Source organism: Micromys minutus, assembly GCF_963924665.1.
Source record: "Micromys minutus genome assembly, chromosome: 5".
NCBI classification, from domain to species: Eukaryota; Metazoa; Chordata; class Mammalia; order Rodentia; family Muridae; genus Micromys; species Micromys minutus.
The window spans coordinates 59283430-59299208 of record NC_137974.1 but is presented as its reverse complement, the minus strand read 5'-3'; the positions used below and the strand labels follow the sequence as shown (position 1 = coordinate 59299208).

General features: G+C 39.5%; 1 protein-coding gene across 3 annotated transcripts in view; it reads left to right on the top strand.

The window, feature by feature from the left end:
• The window catches only part of SUPT3H (SPT3 homolog, SAGA and STAGA complex component), a 322329-nt gene that overhangs the window by 215885 nt on the left and 90665 nt on the right, over nucleotides 1-15779 (top strand). For all 3 annotated transcript variants that reach the window (XM_080917256.1, XM_080917254.1, XM_080917255.1), the window contains one exon: nucleotides 2779-2918. In XM_080917256.1, the coding sequence (XP_080773382.1) occupies nucleotides 2779-2918 (140 nt within the window). The remainder of the gene's footprint in view (nucleotides 1-2778; nucleotides 2919-15779) is intronic.

The following is a 15779-nucleotide window of genomic DNA, read 5'->3' as shown; positions in this document are numbered from 1 at the left end:
GCCAGGGCCTTAGCTTATTCCAACCTCAATACAACTAAGCAAATAATATTAATACATATCGTGATAGTTTTGTCTTCTGTGTGGGTGTGTGTACATGTGTGTGTTGCATACAGGCACCTACATGTCATGGCACATGTGTGGTCAAAAGACAACACTGAGTATCAGTCCTTTCCCTAGTCCCAGCTTATTCACTGCTGCTGCTTTAGACTAGCTGGTCTCTGCATTTCTGGAGCCTCTCCTGCCCCCACCTCCCATCTCCTGGTAGAGCAGTGCTGAGCACTGCGACTTCAGATGCTCAAACTACTACCTCCAGCTTCAATGTGGGTTCTGGGAATCCAACTTCAAGCCATGAGACTTACATGGTGAACACCTTACCCACATAGCCATGTCCCCAGCCCTTAGGGTTTTATCTTTAGAGAAAAGAAAAAAGCCATTCCTTAAAGGAGTACAGCAGAGAGTAGTAGGGGAGGACATTGATGCCTTTGACATGTGCACAGATAGCCAAGCAGTCACGCCAGCACACGTGCATAGCACACCATGTGCACATGTAATACATACCCCTAAAAGAAAAGAAAAGCAGGAGTTTAAGTAATAGAAACAGAAAAGAATAAAGCAATAACAGACTAGAAAAGAACATTATAATTTCAAATTGACAGAGAGAAGAAATGGTAAGTTTATCAACATATGACTTAATTAAAAAATAAAGAAAGATCGCAAATGTGAACAAAAAGATTAATGAGAAGGTCAGGTCACAAAATCAACTGCCTAGCCAGTGTTCGGTGGATGTTTATATAAATGTGAAGAAAACAAGATAATACTCGTATTATTCATAGAATTCTGTATTAAAACACCTAAAAGTTATAAAGAAGATTGTATACTGTTCATTACAGTGGTTCTCAGCCTGTGGGTCACAGCCCCTTTGCAGGGGCAAATAACCCCTTCAAAAGGGTTGCACAGTAGCAAAATTACAGTTATGATGTACCAACAAAATGATTTTATTGTTTGGGGCACCTCCACGTGAGGAATTCTATCAAAGGGTCACAGCATTGGGTAGGTTGAGAACCACTGGTTTAGTGTAGCACAGCTGTAACAACTAAACAATAAACTATCAAAATACCAGAGTATGTGTGCTTAGATCTTATTTCCTTAGAGTGGACTGTCAAGGGTAGCTTCTGCTTTTTTACTATGTCCACAGAATACTTAAAAAAAAAAAAAAAAACAAGTTCACTTTTACACTTGAACTAACAGTGGGTAGTTTATAGGGTCCATTTCATTAATCTTTCACTTTAAATAAGTAATAACCCCCATCCTAACTACTTAGGAAGCATATTACTAAATCTGTGGGGTCAACATAAACACCCTAGAACTGTGATGACTATCACAGTCCTTTGCATAGTTATTTGCAGGGCTCCAGGAAAAGGGTCCTTGGAATTAGAGTAGCGATCATTTTATCAATATTAACTACAGGAAAGGAGTAAATACAAGAAAGGACAATGGAATCAAAACGTATTAAATATATCAAAATTACTGATTTCATGGTGTTTTGGGTATCATTCCAATAATGTTTTCTTGGAATCATACAGAATATCATAGCTTCCCTATGGGGCAAGGAATATCCATGTTCAGCTTGAGAAAGGATGGAATCAAAGAATTAATGTATGCATCAGTCCTGTGGTGTCACTGAGGACTTTGTATATTGGTGACTGACACAAGCTAGGAAGTCCAAGAACAGAATCAGAGCCAGAGATTCAAGGTCTGACACAATCCAATGTAGCAGGAGAACGTAGTTATTAGTGTTGATATACATACATTTTAAAGACACTAAATGTAAAATTTACTGTATACAAAATAAAATTTTGGCACATGAATTTGAAAAACAAAAGGAAGGAAACAGTAATTCTGAAAAAAAAACTTGTGGAAGTAGAGAGAAGTCAGAAGGTAAAATAATTTAATATAACATTAAATTATGGCAAAACATGCTTTGCAGTGGACAGACAGACAGCAACAGGGTAATAGAAAATAAAACAGAAAGGCACCCAGGGTAGCTGGCAGACATGAGAAGATGCTGGACTTCCTGTTGGCTATGATGTTCACTGTATAATACTTCACTTTAGAGTCATTGACTTTTCCCTGGAATTCTGAGGAGAAATGTGGAGAAAACAGGTTCAGAATTTTTTTGATGGAACTTGAAGCCCCTGTAACATTTCACTCTGGGAAACTTGTACCCAGAAATAGATGTATTCAAGTATCTTTTATTGATTACATTTCTTAATAAGTTTCCATTCTTTGTATTGGTTTATTTTTATCTTGAGTCTATAGAATATCCCTCTTAGTCTTCCTGCTTCAATCAGATAATATTCCATGCTGTCTTGTGTGGCAGTTCTGGTTGTGGACTGTGTTCTCTAACACTAGGAGCTGTCAGATCTTCCTTCTTTGCTTGCATTTACCTAGTGGACCCGCTTTTTCCTGCTTATGTTTTCTTTCTCTTGTAAGTTCTATGGAACAGTATTCCTTATTAGACCTGAGAGCCTCTCTTCCTTTCCTACGGGATTCAGTCGGCCCTTTCACACTCACTGTGGTAATTAATACGGTGTTTTGAGTGTGCTTTTTATTTTGTCATATGGGTGATTGATTTCTGTGTGACTTACTTTAGAGAAAGAGTTTTCTCTGTAAAGATGGCTTTGCGTGATTTTCACGTGCAGGGTATGCCGTGCTGGTTGGTGCTGATGAACCCTGCTCAGTGCATTTGTTCTTTTTCTCTTTCCCAATCCTCCGAAGAAAAACTGAGTGGCAGCAGCAGCACAAACAAGAGACAAAAGATTGCTCAGGACTTGATCAACTCCATCGACCAGACAGGAGAGCTTCTGGCAATGTTTGAAGACAACGAACTCGATGATGTGAAACAGGAAAGAATGGAGGTACAGCATTCTTGTATTTCCTAGCGGTTCCCTGCCCAGCACTGTGCCAGTGCTCTGGCTTCTTGTCCAGTGTCCTTGACTGTATCCTGACGTGCCCACGTCAGTGCCTTTGTCTGCAGCACACTCAGGAGCAAGCTGGGAAGGGACTTGACTTGGAGAAACATCTTGCGTTTTGAGTCTGTTTTCTTCTTTGGAAATGACGAGCCTTCCTTACTCTGGATCTGACACTGGCTGATGCACTTTATTCTATTCAGGCCACTTTAGATTAAATATTTACTTAATTTGTTTTTTGTTCCAAATTATCCAGTTGCCTCTGGGGCAAAGGTAATTCTTAGAGCTTTTTTCTTGGCACACAGAGTGAAAAGCTGCCTTTCAGATTGCTGTTGGCAGCTTGCGGTCAGCGTCTCCGGCTAAGGTGGTCCAGGGAAGCTATAAGCTTTATATCACTGTCACAGAACGCACGTGACATATTTGCGTTTCCTACACATGTTCTCACAATGAGTATGAAAATTGCATGTGTTGTGTTTACTTTAGCTATCTGTACTTTAGATCACTTTTCCTTTCAATACACTCCAGGACAAACTGAAAGTAATGATTGACTTCACCTGAGTGCCTTCTAGCATACTCGGCAGTGTCTGTAGTTCTTACTGCAACTGTTCTACTTCTGCATTCAGAAAGGAGTCTCACTTCCCCCTCCCTTTAAATTGGGCAAGAGCTAATTCCAGAATTCCAAGGGAGTTTCTAAATGCCCATCGCATCCTGGTCTCTACACATGCTAAACCGGGTAATTATTTCACATTAAAGTTTGGAAGGATCCCAGTTGACATCTATGCATTGTAAATTTTAACAACATTCTTTAAAGAATTAGCATGCCTAGATCCTGAACTGTGATCTGAAGGCAGTAGTCTCTGAGGTATCAATTACCTTAGAAAAGTGTGGTTATCTTGCTTTGAGGCAACTGCAAATGTTTTACTTCAACTTTGCCAGGGGCCAAAAGTACGCTAAGTTGTCTAAAGCAGATGATAAGCATATATTTCTGATGTCATTATGTCCCCAACAGGATATGATTTTGAAGGGCATGGTTTCACTTATGGTGTTGCTTCGGGAGGGACATGTTTGCACTTAGTCTTTAATATTTCACATCATGAGATGTGTGTGGAGGGAGCCTGTAAGGAAGAGCTCTACAACATTATATGTAAAATCTGACCACCCGACTTTTCAGTTTCACTGGAGTAGATCGCCACTGAACAAGTCAGCCCACAGCTGAGGAAGAGAATCAAGGTGCTGAAACACCAGGCTTGCAGCAGCAGAGTAGAGCAGGAAGTGCATTGAAGCAGTAAGTTCCGCCTGGTCTCCAGAAAGAGGAACAATGCCAGTGCTCACACATCTGAACCACTGTCCGGTATTGTCTTACTCACTGCACAGTGTTGAAGAGGATAATAAAATAGCAGCAAAACATGGCAAGGACATGTAGAGTACAAGTCAGCCTTATCTGTACAGCAAGGCTGAGGTTGACAGTCTCTTTAAGCCCGCAACATCCTAGAATCCTCTTCTGCCAAGATGACAAGTAGTTTCCATATTTTACTCATCCACATGGCATAGTTGAAATGAATAAAAAATGATAGACTTGTAGACATAACTGCAGACAGTACAAGTAGAAAGGGGAACCATTAAGAGCAGAGGCCTTGCCTGCTTCTAATTTGACAGGTTATAGTTTCAAGAGTAAACCGCAGCTGTGGCAGTCCATATGAAACCACTTTGGACTCACAGACTGCAATCTCTGGCTTTTAAACTGAGTCGAATAATCAGCCTTGGCATCATTCTGTGATTTAATTTCCCTCTAAGCATCACTTATGCTTGCAGAAACTGAGCCCTACCTTCTCTCCTAGAATGGAAGAAATGGTACAGACCCACCAATAGAGCTGCACCATTACAAGCTTTCTTGCCTCCCCCCCCCATTGCCCTCCCCCACCCCTTCTCTCTCTCCCCCCTCCAGCTCCCTCTCCCTTTTCTTCCCTCCCTCCCTCTCTTAGTTGTTCTAATATAAATGAAGTGCTGTAGAGCAAACTTTTACAAACGTAAAGACTCGCTTGGGACCCTCACTGCTTCTGAAAATATCATATGAGTGGGTGTATGTTCTCAAGTGGGCATGTGTAAGCATGTTCTTTGCCATGGTTTTGAGCTGATAATATATGCATGCCTGGTCCTGAGTTCCTTGGAATTTACTTCATTGCCACTAAGTATAATGGGGCCAGAAACAAGAAAACTGAAATTTCACATTCATTTTACCTTGGCAGTCCACCTTCATCATAGTTAACCATCTCAACCTGTTTGCTCTCCTTAACAAAATTCCCAACATTTGCCTATCTGTGTAGCACGGAGAGGTCACTATTGAAGTGGCCTGTGATGTTCCCTCCAATTTAGCAATCAATCAATCAATCAATCAATCAATAAATGGATAGAGACATAGATATTCCTCTGTGTTGTTTTTAGTATGTTAGAGAAATGAAGCACAAAGGGGGAGAAACGTTAAGCATATGTTCATATAAATAACAGTGCCCTTTTCAGATAGCCACTTCTAAGAAAGGCAGATGTGTTTTAGCCTTGATAATGATTTGTGTATTGAATCTTTTTCATTCTGGTTAGGTAGGTGTGGCTAAGTAAACCAGAAGCCAGGGAGGCGTCCCTAAAAGCTTTCATCCAGTAGGATATACTTAGAAAGCAAGGTTGTATACATAAAATATAAGGCAGTGTAAAGATTTTTAAGTAAGTTTTAAATTGTATGAGACTGCAGGTGGCCACTCATTTGCTTATGGAGAAATGAACTGCCCATGGGTTTTCCAGGAAGCAGTGTCTCATTAAGGCTGAATAATGTGAGAAATCAGATGTCTCCAGGAGCTTCCTGAGGCCATACTTTCTAGAGGCAACCTCACTAAAAAGGAGCTAGAGAGCTCAGAGGACTTCTGTCTTCTGTTTGTAAAGTGCATTCTTTCTAACAGTCTCAGCATGATTTGTTTTCATTATAAATGAAAATAAATGTCCTTTAAAACTAAGAGTCTGTAAACACCTCTAATAAAATTTAACATAAAAGACAAAAGATTGGTGTGGTAAGATAAGCATTTACAAAGACAATTAAACCCTCAATTAAAACAATTTTTTAAAAACACTACAAACATGCTTAAAATGGCAGTGGGTTTGGGTTTGGCAATGAAGATAGGTGACTCCAAGGTCAACAGTTTGCCTTGCATGTGTCAAGGCCTTGGGCTCAGCCTTTAGAATGTCAGAGACAAAGACTGCAATCCTAGAAATCTGCATTTCTAGTCTGTATGTATAAATGCATGCATGTTTATGTATGCATACATGTGTATTATGTTAATATCCATTTGTCATGTTTGTAGGACTAGAGATATATTTTATTTGTTGTCTTAAAGAACTATCTGAGGTACATGAGACAGAACCAGTGGCTAGCATTGTAGGAAAAAGGATTGAAGGAAAAATACCTTCAAGATTAAACAATGGGCTTAAAAATTTACCATCATCTTTAGGGAATGTCAACTTTTTGTTTACGTAAGCCTTGATATTAAAATTTTAAAAAATCAAAACTAATAAAGGTAGATACTGATTTAAAAAGCAATAGTACCGTCTCCTAGTTAACTGTCAGAATATAGCGGTGAGTACAAAGACAGTCTGCAAATGCTGAAAGAAAATTTTATGTGCAGCAGACTTCCTGTTAGCAAGAAGCAGAGAGAGACATGAAGTGTCCCAAATGTGAGGAGCAAGAAGAACAGCATTCTGTGCTCCTGGCTGTGAACTCTCAGCCTTGTAACTGTCCCACTGGCTTCCAGTGTGATTCATCAGGTTAATGCAATTCCTGTGGTCTTGGTAGGAACACCGCTAGGAATTTTAAAAACTTGATAAGATAACATTGAACTTGTCTTACATGATAAAAAGAATATAAAACTATAAAGGTTCTATTAAAGAAAAGCAGAAGACAGAATTCAGTTTGCTCTACCAGGTATGTTAACATCTCCTTACCCGCTAAAGTCCTATGTGTGTAACACAGGTCAGGGATCATGGCACAGGTGCTAAGACAGGCCATTATCTAGAATAAAACAGTTCAGGTGTCTTTTGACTTTACAGGTGCATTTTAATAAAGAATCCCAAGGAATGTTGTATAATTTACTATAAAATAAGAACATTTTAAAAATAGAGTTAAATCTAAATATCAATTTAGGGGTATGAAAGGATTTTTTAAGGCTTTTGTTTTTCAAACAGGCTTTCTGAAAAATTCTGTGGCTCAAGATGTCAACAGTTGCAGTGGACATGTGGAAGGGGAGAAACTGCTGTCTCCAAATACAGTTATAAGATAGGAATAAGATCTTAGGGTCTTCTCTTTTGAGATTCTGCAAAGGTTTTTTTCAATGTTGACATATAATGTGAATTTTTCAAAAGAAATAGACTCTATTAAAAGTTTTCTGTAAAGATGCTGATTTCAATTTGGAAAAGAGAGAAATCACAAAAGAAGTGACTATTAAATTTTGTTGTTGGTGCTATATCTGTCAAAATGAATCTGGGGCTGAGGCCAGCGTGATGGGTAGAGGAGTAAGCATGTCTGCTGCCTCACCCAGGCGACAATGGACTCCCCAAGTTGTCCTCTGCCACCACATATGCAGTGTAGCACATGAATGAACACATATATCTAATGATAATAATAATTAATAATAATAATATGATAATATAAATTCGATTTTTAAATGAAATGCCTAAGCTGAAGAAAAGACTCTGGTTCTGACTGGAGAGTTCAATACCACTCCCAGTGTCTCCTGCCTTTAGGGCATTCAGAATCTTCTTTACTAGTTTTGAATGGAATTTCCCTTCCTGCCTCTTTACTAAGTCCTCCAGGGAGCAAAATGAAAGACAGCAGTCTTGAGACTGAACGTGTGTAACTTCTGTTTCCTAACAAAGTCAGAAGGCACGTGGCAGTGCAAGGGTCCTTGATCTTGGTGAAAGAATGCTTTCTAAAGTTTGGACTTAGCAACATACAGAGACAGGCTGGCTGTTCCTTCTCCTTTTTCCACATCACAGAAGAGACACAGTCACGTGTCAGGGTACAGACAGATGCCAGCACTCCCCCACTATAAGTATCTCATCGTGCAGGGCACACGTGCATGTCAGGCCTTGCTGGCTGTTGGGCTGACTTCTGCATCAGTGTTTGCTAAGCACATAACCTATTACACTGTTCAATTACAATTTTTAGAACCAATATTTTCTGTCTCAAGTAATTTTAATTTGTTTTTTTAAATGAAATGCTTCTCTTAGAGATCAGTCCACCAACTTGTTTATAAAACACCTTGGCAGAGAAGAGTTTTAAAATATCATTGAATTTAAGAACGCCACAGGATTTACCACTAATTTACATTTAGTGTTTATAGTTCTCAGATTGTGGTTGCTGTAATAACCAGCATATTTTTGCCTTGAATATTTTGTGGATTATATTTCCCCTATTCTTTCTCCTTGACCTACATTCCCCACAGTAGGTGGGCAGATTGTTGTTATATAGTCTGGCTTTTATTTATCTTCACTGGTTTAATCTCTGAGTTAGTATTTCTAAATATGAAAGTAAGTCCATTTTGTGGCAAGTTTTCTATCTCCTTAGTGCCTCGGTTTGTTTAGTGGAATTAGCAAATCATTGCTTTTTCAGTACAGACCACCCTTTTCTTTGACTCTATGCTGAGGGCCTACCTTCAGTCCAGTTCTTACCACTACTTCTGGTAAATCACACAGAGCAACCTGAGAGTAGACATCAGCTTATTTCCAGACCATCACATCCCTCACTTAAAATTAATCACATTGGGTTCAGTGGAGTGTGTTAGTGACTAAAGTGTTCTGTTGTGTTAATGGATATGTCTGACACTTTTCATGGCGTTGACTTAAAAGCAGGTGAGAACCTGTCTGCCACAGCATTTTGTCAGTCTCCCTTTTCTACAGGAAAGCCTTTTAGCATGCAAAAAGAACTTGCTCAGGCAACCTTTCCATCTTCATCCCCTACCTTCATTACCCTTCTCTCTCACATACACTTGCACAACATGTGATCCAGCACACATGCATTCATCTGGCAACATCTGCTCAGATATTTTAGTATGTGATGAATTCCAGTGTAGCCCTAGTGTTCCACCAGTTAACTTGCTAAACACGCTTCCTGTGAGCATGCACACATTCAAACACTGGAAGCCTTCAGTCTTAGTCCTTACATCATGAGTAACATAGCTATACTTTTAGCTAGGTTATTAATTATTTTCTCATCACTGCAATAGAATGCCCAATGGGAAGGACTTCCTTGGGCTCCCAGTTGCATCACAAATGACATGGTGGCTAGACCAGCTTCTGTCCATGGCTCTGAGAACAAGATCACTTAATAATATGCTGGTGGGCGAGGGACACAAAGAGTTTGCCTAGAAATAGATCCCGGCTCTACTGGAAATCTGTCCCACTGTGGCCCAGTTACTTCACCTAGACCTTACCTCCTAACAGTACCACAGCCTCCCTAAACAGCATTCCCATTTGAAGACTACATGTTCAGCCACACCAGACTGAGGATTTGTCACACTGAGCTACAACAGTTGGCTATGCAGATACTGTTATCTCTTTGCTCAGCTTTTTAAAATGTACTTTCCAACTATAAAAGGCCAGTCCCTTCTGAATAACACAAGGTTATAAAAGGCTGAGGCTACAAGGCACACACCCTTGTGAGCTTGGTCGTGGGTCTCTTCTCACCATCTCTGCCTACTGTGCAGTTGTGAAAGGCTATCATTATTTGGCTGACTTCCTGTTGGAGTCTTGGTAGTACTGTTTGCTTAGTTAAAGGTGCCATCAATTTACCTCCCAACACCACTTAGTTGTTGACTTGCCCTGGCCCAAATATGTCTGTTGGCAATGCCAGGCACCAATTCCAGCTTTAATTAGTAGATTCCATTTTTTCAGATGGAGCAATATGCTGACTGTGGTTGTTTTTGCCCAGGAAACTACTCTGAATAGTTGGCAATAAAGAGTATTTATTTAATTTATTTGCCTCATGCACTGCACTAACAGACCATGAGAATTAATTATGATTAAAAGCCATATTGCTTCCATCATTGTTCCCATTACTAATATAGTCATTATGATTAGTTACTGGGGCAGTGTTTTTGCCATTTGTAGAAATCCTGAAACTTGTATGCTTATACCATTACTGTAGCCATGAAACAGAAACTAGCAAGGGGACTGCTAGGAAGAGAGAGGGCTCTCAGTGGGCATGAGAAGAGGCGAAAAAGCAATAGGACTGAATATGATCAAAATATATTATATACAGTTATAAAAGTGTCATAATACAATCATTACTATATGTAATTAATATGTGCTGATCTAAGTGTACTCTTACATTGAAATTCTCAATAATTAGCATGTGCATATTAACAGTTTTAGTGTTCATCTTTTTTTATTAAAATGTTATGAGCTCTTACTTTCTAATATCTACCTTAAAGAGCGAACTTTATTTCTTGTCCCCAAGGAGTAGAAGGCAGGGATGATTTAAATGAGCTCACTGGCCTGCTCTTGAGTATGGAGAAACAGAAGTCAGAATGCAGTGTTGCTCAGAGGTTGTTTTCACATTGAAAGAAAACTATACCAGGTCACCAGTGTTCCTTTCAATAACTGAACATAGGCCTTTACCAAAATTCATGCTGTACGTATCTCCTGTCTATAGAACTCATCCTAGCAGTTCAGGAACAGAAAGCTGAAACTATTACAAGGACAAATGATGTTTTCAGAAAGTTTGCCTAATGCTAGTCCTTGTCATAGAATGTCAAAATACTCCCCACACTCCCTCCCTCACTCCCTCACTCCCTCACTCGGGAGTACAATGCTGGCATGAGTGTGGTAACTACCGGCTTTATGGTTGAATGTAAGGCCTGCTCCAAAGGAGGAACTGTGAGCCTAGAACTGTAAAACTGGCCCAAGAACTCACACATGTAAAAAAAAAAATAGTCAACATTTTTAAAGTTCATATTTACTCATGTACATGCCTCTGTGTGTGTGACACATGTATGAAGCTGTATGAGGAACCATGAGGAGGGTACTAGCTTCCCTGGTGCTAGAGTACATAGTTGGTTGTAAGCTACCATGTAGTTTCTGGGAATAGAACCTGCGTCCTTTGGAAAAGCAACCACTTGTACGTGCACGTGTGTGAATGTGCACGTGAAGGGCAGGAACTGGCATCCTCTGACTCCTTCCTTAGTTGCTTTCCACCTTGTGTTTTTGAGATGGAATCCCTCACTTAGCCTGAAGCTCACTATCTTGACTGACTGGTCAATGCGCTTCATGTATCTGACCAGGTCTCACTCTTGTCCCCCAGCAATGGGATTACAGCCATGTGTACCTCAGGAATAGTAGTGATTTTCTGTAGGTGTGGAGACCTGAACCCATGTCCTCATGCTTGCTGATTGGGCACTTTGCTGACTGAGTCATCTCTCCAGCACCAAAATTGTCTTAATTAATCATAGTCTTTCCGGTGCCTGCAGATACTAGGTATAGTCTGAGGTCATACAAATTGATTAGCTCTTTATGGAGTAAGTAGAAGTCTACCATTATCAAGCATATTTTATTCAGAAACAGAACACTTCTGGTATTAGAGGTAATTTTATTAAATAAAATCTGACACCTCCTGCTGATTGCTTATAAGGTTATTTGAGAGATTGGATTTCCCCCTGAGTAAAGAATTTGGCCATAATATTTAAGCAGTCGTATCATTTATATCCAGTGTTCTGACAGTGTCCAGATGGCAGCTATCATGTGCTAATTAAAAGGTAAGTGTCAGTTGTGTTGCCATTAGCTAATACGATATACATTATATCATTATACAAGTGCAGGATGCAGAGAATGTGGGTGGTGTAAGACTGTGTAAGCAGAGGCACGGGTCTCTGTTAGAGGCTGCAGGTCCCATAAAGCTTTAACTACCTATTCCACTTCCATGCAAAGCATTAGTTGATACATTGTTTAGAAAACTTCTAAATTCCACAGACTACTTTCTCATGTTGGAAGATGGCTTCTATGCATCCTAAAGATGGAAATAGAGGTGTTGGGGCCTTGGAATCTGAAACACCAATGGAATAATTTTAACAACACTTGAAAAGAAAAGGAATATAAAACCCCAAAACTCTGGTTTTCTCTCTATGTTGGCTGGCCTCCTATTGCTCACCTAATGAGCCATGTGTTTTTGTTGTTTGATGTGGAGGCTAGATAACAAACCACAAGCAGTTCAAGTCCTCAGTGTCATCACCTTGAGAGAAGCAGGCCAACTCTGCATTCAGTCTAAAGGCTCAGGAAATGGCCTCTGTTTGACCCGGCAGTGTGGGTGGAAGGCAAGGTCACGCTATATCACGTAGACCTCAGTGACTGTATTATAAGCTTCAGAATGGGAGGCCTGAGCTGCTTACTACAACCAACCAACACACAAGCATGCACACAGGGTATAAATTTTATATTATAACTGCAATCTACTTTGAAAATTTGAAGGAGTAGGATATGGCTCTGTTAACCTTAATAGTATAGCTTGTGAGCATAAATAAAACTCCCACTAAAGTCCACAGAATATGAAGAAAGTAAAACGTGCTTCCGTTGAGTTTTTTCTCTTAAAAATTATTCCATGTAAGAACTATACCACATCTTAAGGAAAATGTTTCATCAAATGTACTAAATACTGTGCTATTCTAGCAAATATTTAAATGCTGTACTGGTTTCTCTGCAGACTTAAATTTAATTTTCCTGTTAGCCAAGAGACTGAACCCTTAAATTCATCTTCTTTTGTCAGCGGAAATATTTCATTTTCTTACAGCTTGTTTTCTGAAGTGTTACGGACATACCAGACATAGTGTACTTTTCTCAGAGGAGCCGGGGGGGGGGGCTGTTTATTATTTTGTTTTATTTATTTTCCTTTTTTTCTCATTATCATGTTTGTAAAATCAGGAAGCCAAGGTTTCTCTTAATACTCTCCAACCTCGACCCTACCTGACGTCCCTGAGGGTGCACTGCTCTGAGAGAAGCTGATGGGATTGACAAACATCAGTGCTTACTTGGTTGCCAAGGGTTTCTCTTAATGTGCTTATGTGACACAAACATCTGTTTCAAGCTTTTTCACACTTGTTTGCAAAGAACATTAACGTCCCCTTGAATAGTCTAGACAAACTTTTCTCAAATGAAATTATTTCCTAAAAAAGCTTCAATGTAATTTTTGCTTACTTGGAAAGGCCAACTGCATTGTCTGGCCTCTGTATGATTCACATGGTAGTGTATATCTCCCATACTGTTCACTTTTCACATTGGACCACATTTACTCCAACAGGCACCTTCTGGAGAAGGAGCCACTTGAAGCCATGTCGGTAACTGGCTCTGTTGAATTCCCACTTACAAAGCTACCTGTGTTCTCTCCTTTCTCTTTCTATTGTGAAAACTCAGATTATTTTTTAATTGTTGGTTTATTTTTGTGTGTGTGGTGATTACCTGTTTGTGTACCCCTTTAGAAGCTAGACAAGTACTTTGGATCCCCTGGGGATTGCGTTACAAGACAGCTATGAGCTGTTGTGTAGGCACAAGGAATAGAACCCAGGTCCTCTGGAAGAATGGCCAGTGCTCTTAACCACTGAGCATCTCTCTAGCTCTGAAATGCAGATTCTTAATGTCACAAGCTCTCTTCCTTTACAAATGCCACAGACCTCTTGATACCTTAAATTAGAAGCACAAAAAGAAGCTTGCCTTCTGAGGTCCAGTTAAGAGAAAGGAAAACTAATACAGAACTGACGTGGCACATACAGTGTCATACAGAAATGCTTATTCACATCATACTTGAGATATGGATTCCCCAGATTCTAAGAAGCAAATATAGAGGTGGAGAGAAGCTCAGCAGGTAAGAACACTTACTTCTCTTGCAGAACATTCAGGTTCAGGTTCCAACTCCCAAACTGGCTCACATCTGCATCTCTACCTCCAGGTGATTCAGTGCCCTCTTCTGGCCTCTGGGAACTGCATATGCATGGTGTACATACATTCATACCTATATACCTACCTACATACATAAATTCATATATATGTTCATGCATATATACATATGTTCATACAGACAAAACACCATACACATAAAATGAAAATAAATCTTTAGGAATCTGATAGATGCTTTCATTGAAATTCTTTCTATACAAAAAATTGGTAGAAATAGATTGAGGCTGATTTCCAGTGTGGACCTGAGTAGACTACCTAATCTTTTACATCTTACTCTTAGAACCCATAATCATGAATAATTGGAGTAATAGATAGGATACAGGTGGAACCAGGAATCTTAAGAGCTGTACCAAGGAATAAAGAACTTAGGCATAAGTGTCAAGGTGAGGTGACTTACCTGAGCATTCTCATCATATGACAGACAAAAACCTTTCATAGGGGGCTTTGGCTTTCTCATCTAACTCTCTTTTCTTTCTCTAATAGCATAGAAATCTAGAAGTAGTCACATTCAGTGACCCTGTTTCACAGTACATATAGATTGGACTAGAATGGTGTCAGCCTGTGTAACACTGTCTAGTCTTCTGCAGATATGTCTTAAACTCCTTTATTTACGCTTTTTCTTTATAGACTCAAAATAAAAGTCTCTTAGGTGAAATTGGAAACTGCTGGGATTCCTTTTGCTCTGTCTAGGCTTCCAGTAAAGAGCTTGAATAGAACAGGTCAAGAGTAATGGTTCCTCCTACCAGATGGCATTCATGCAAAAGTGCATACAGGAAGAGACAGAAATTTAAGTGTCTGTGGGTTGCTCACTCCTTTTTATATCACTCACTTCCTTGAGTTGTCCTAGCCAACCTAAAATATGAAGGCAGTAAACATTAATAAGTCTGTGCCTTCCTTTACTTATGTGTCTTAATCTTCTAAAGTTAGGACAGTGCTGATAGCAGCTTGTCTCTGGTCCCCTTTCCTTATTTCCTCGGAAAACTTCATGAAGTTTAAAAATATGTAGACTTAAATTGTTAAAAGTTGATGAGCAATGTTTCATTTGAGACTTACTAGAAATCTTTATGACTGCAAAAATCTGTTATGGAATCAGTGAGTTGGGACACATAAAATTAATGGATTTGTTCCTCAATTGCCACCCACCATGGCAGATACAGATGCCTGCTACCCAGAATTCATGTTCTTTTTCCTGGGACCAAACATCTAGCTTGTAGCTGGACACTGCCATTCAGATGAGCTACCACATTTCTCTTCTTTCCTCCATCTGGGTTTAGTCATGACCTATGAAAAATTAATACAAAGACACCGTGGGACTTCATAGTAGTCTCTTTAAAGATGGGGAGTCCAGTCTCTCTCCTTCTTACCTTTGACTATTTGAGTGTGAAGACTGGAAAGCCATTATGAATCTCAAAGACAAGGCTATAGCCTAAACCTTCAAAGCCAGCATTGGCAGAGGCTTTGATGACCTTAGTGTGTGGCTGGGTCAAATCTGAAGACTATTACCAGTGTTCATTTATGTGAGGAAAGATGAACTTCTCTCTTGCTTAAGCAACTATTAGTTAGGCTTACTTTAAATGTACATTGTTTTTCTAATACTCTCAGCTAGAAAAACCCTATCTGGGTAAGTTAGAATATATCTACTATTAGAAAATAAGTCATGTTTTCAAGTAAACCTGGTTTAGTTTTAAAATAAAAGTATATACTTGGCGAAGGTAAATTGTTCCAAAATGTTCAAAACCCATGTTGCCTGATACCAGAGAATTGGGATTCTGTCTCATACTGTTTCTAATTTATGCAGGAAGCAAACTCATGGGTTGTCAAATATGAAACACA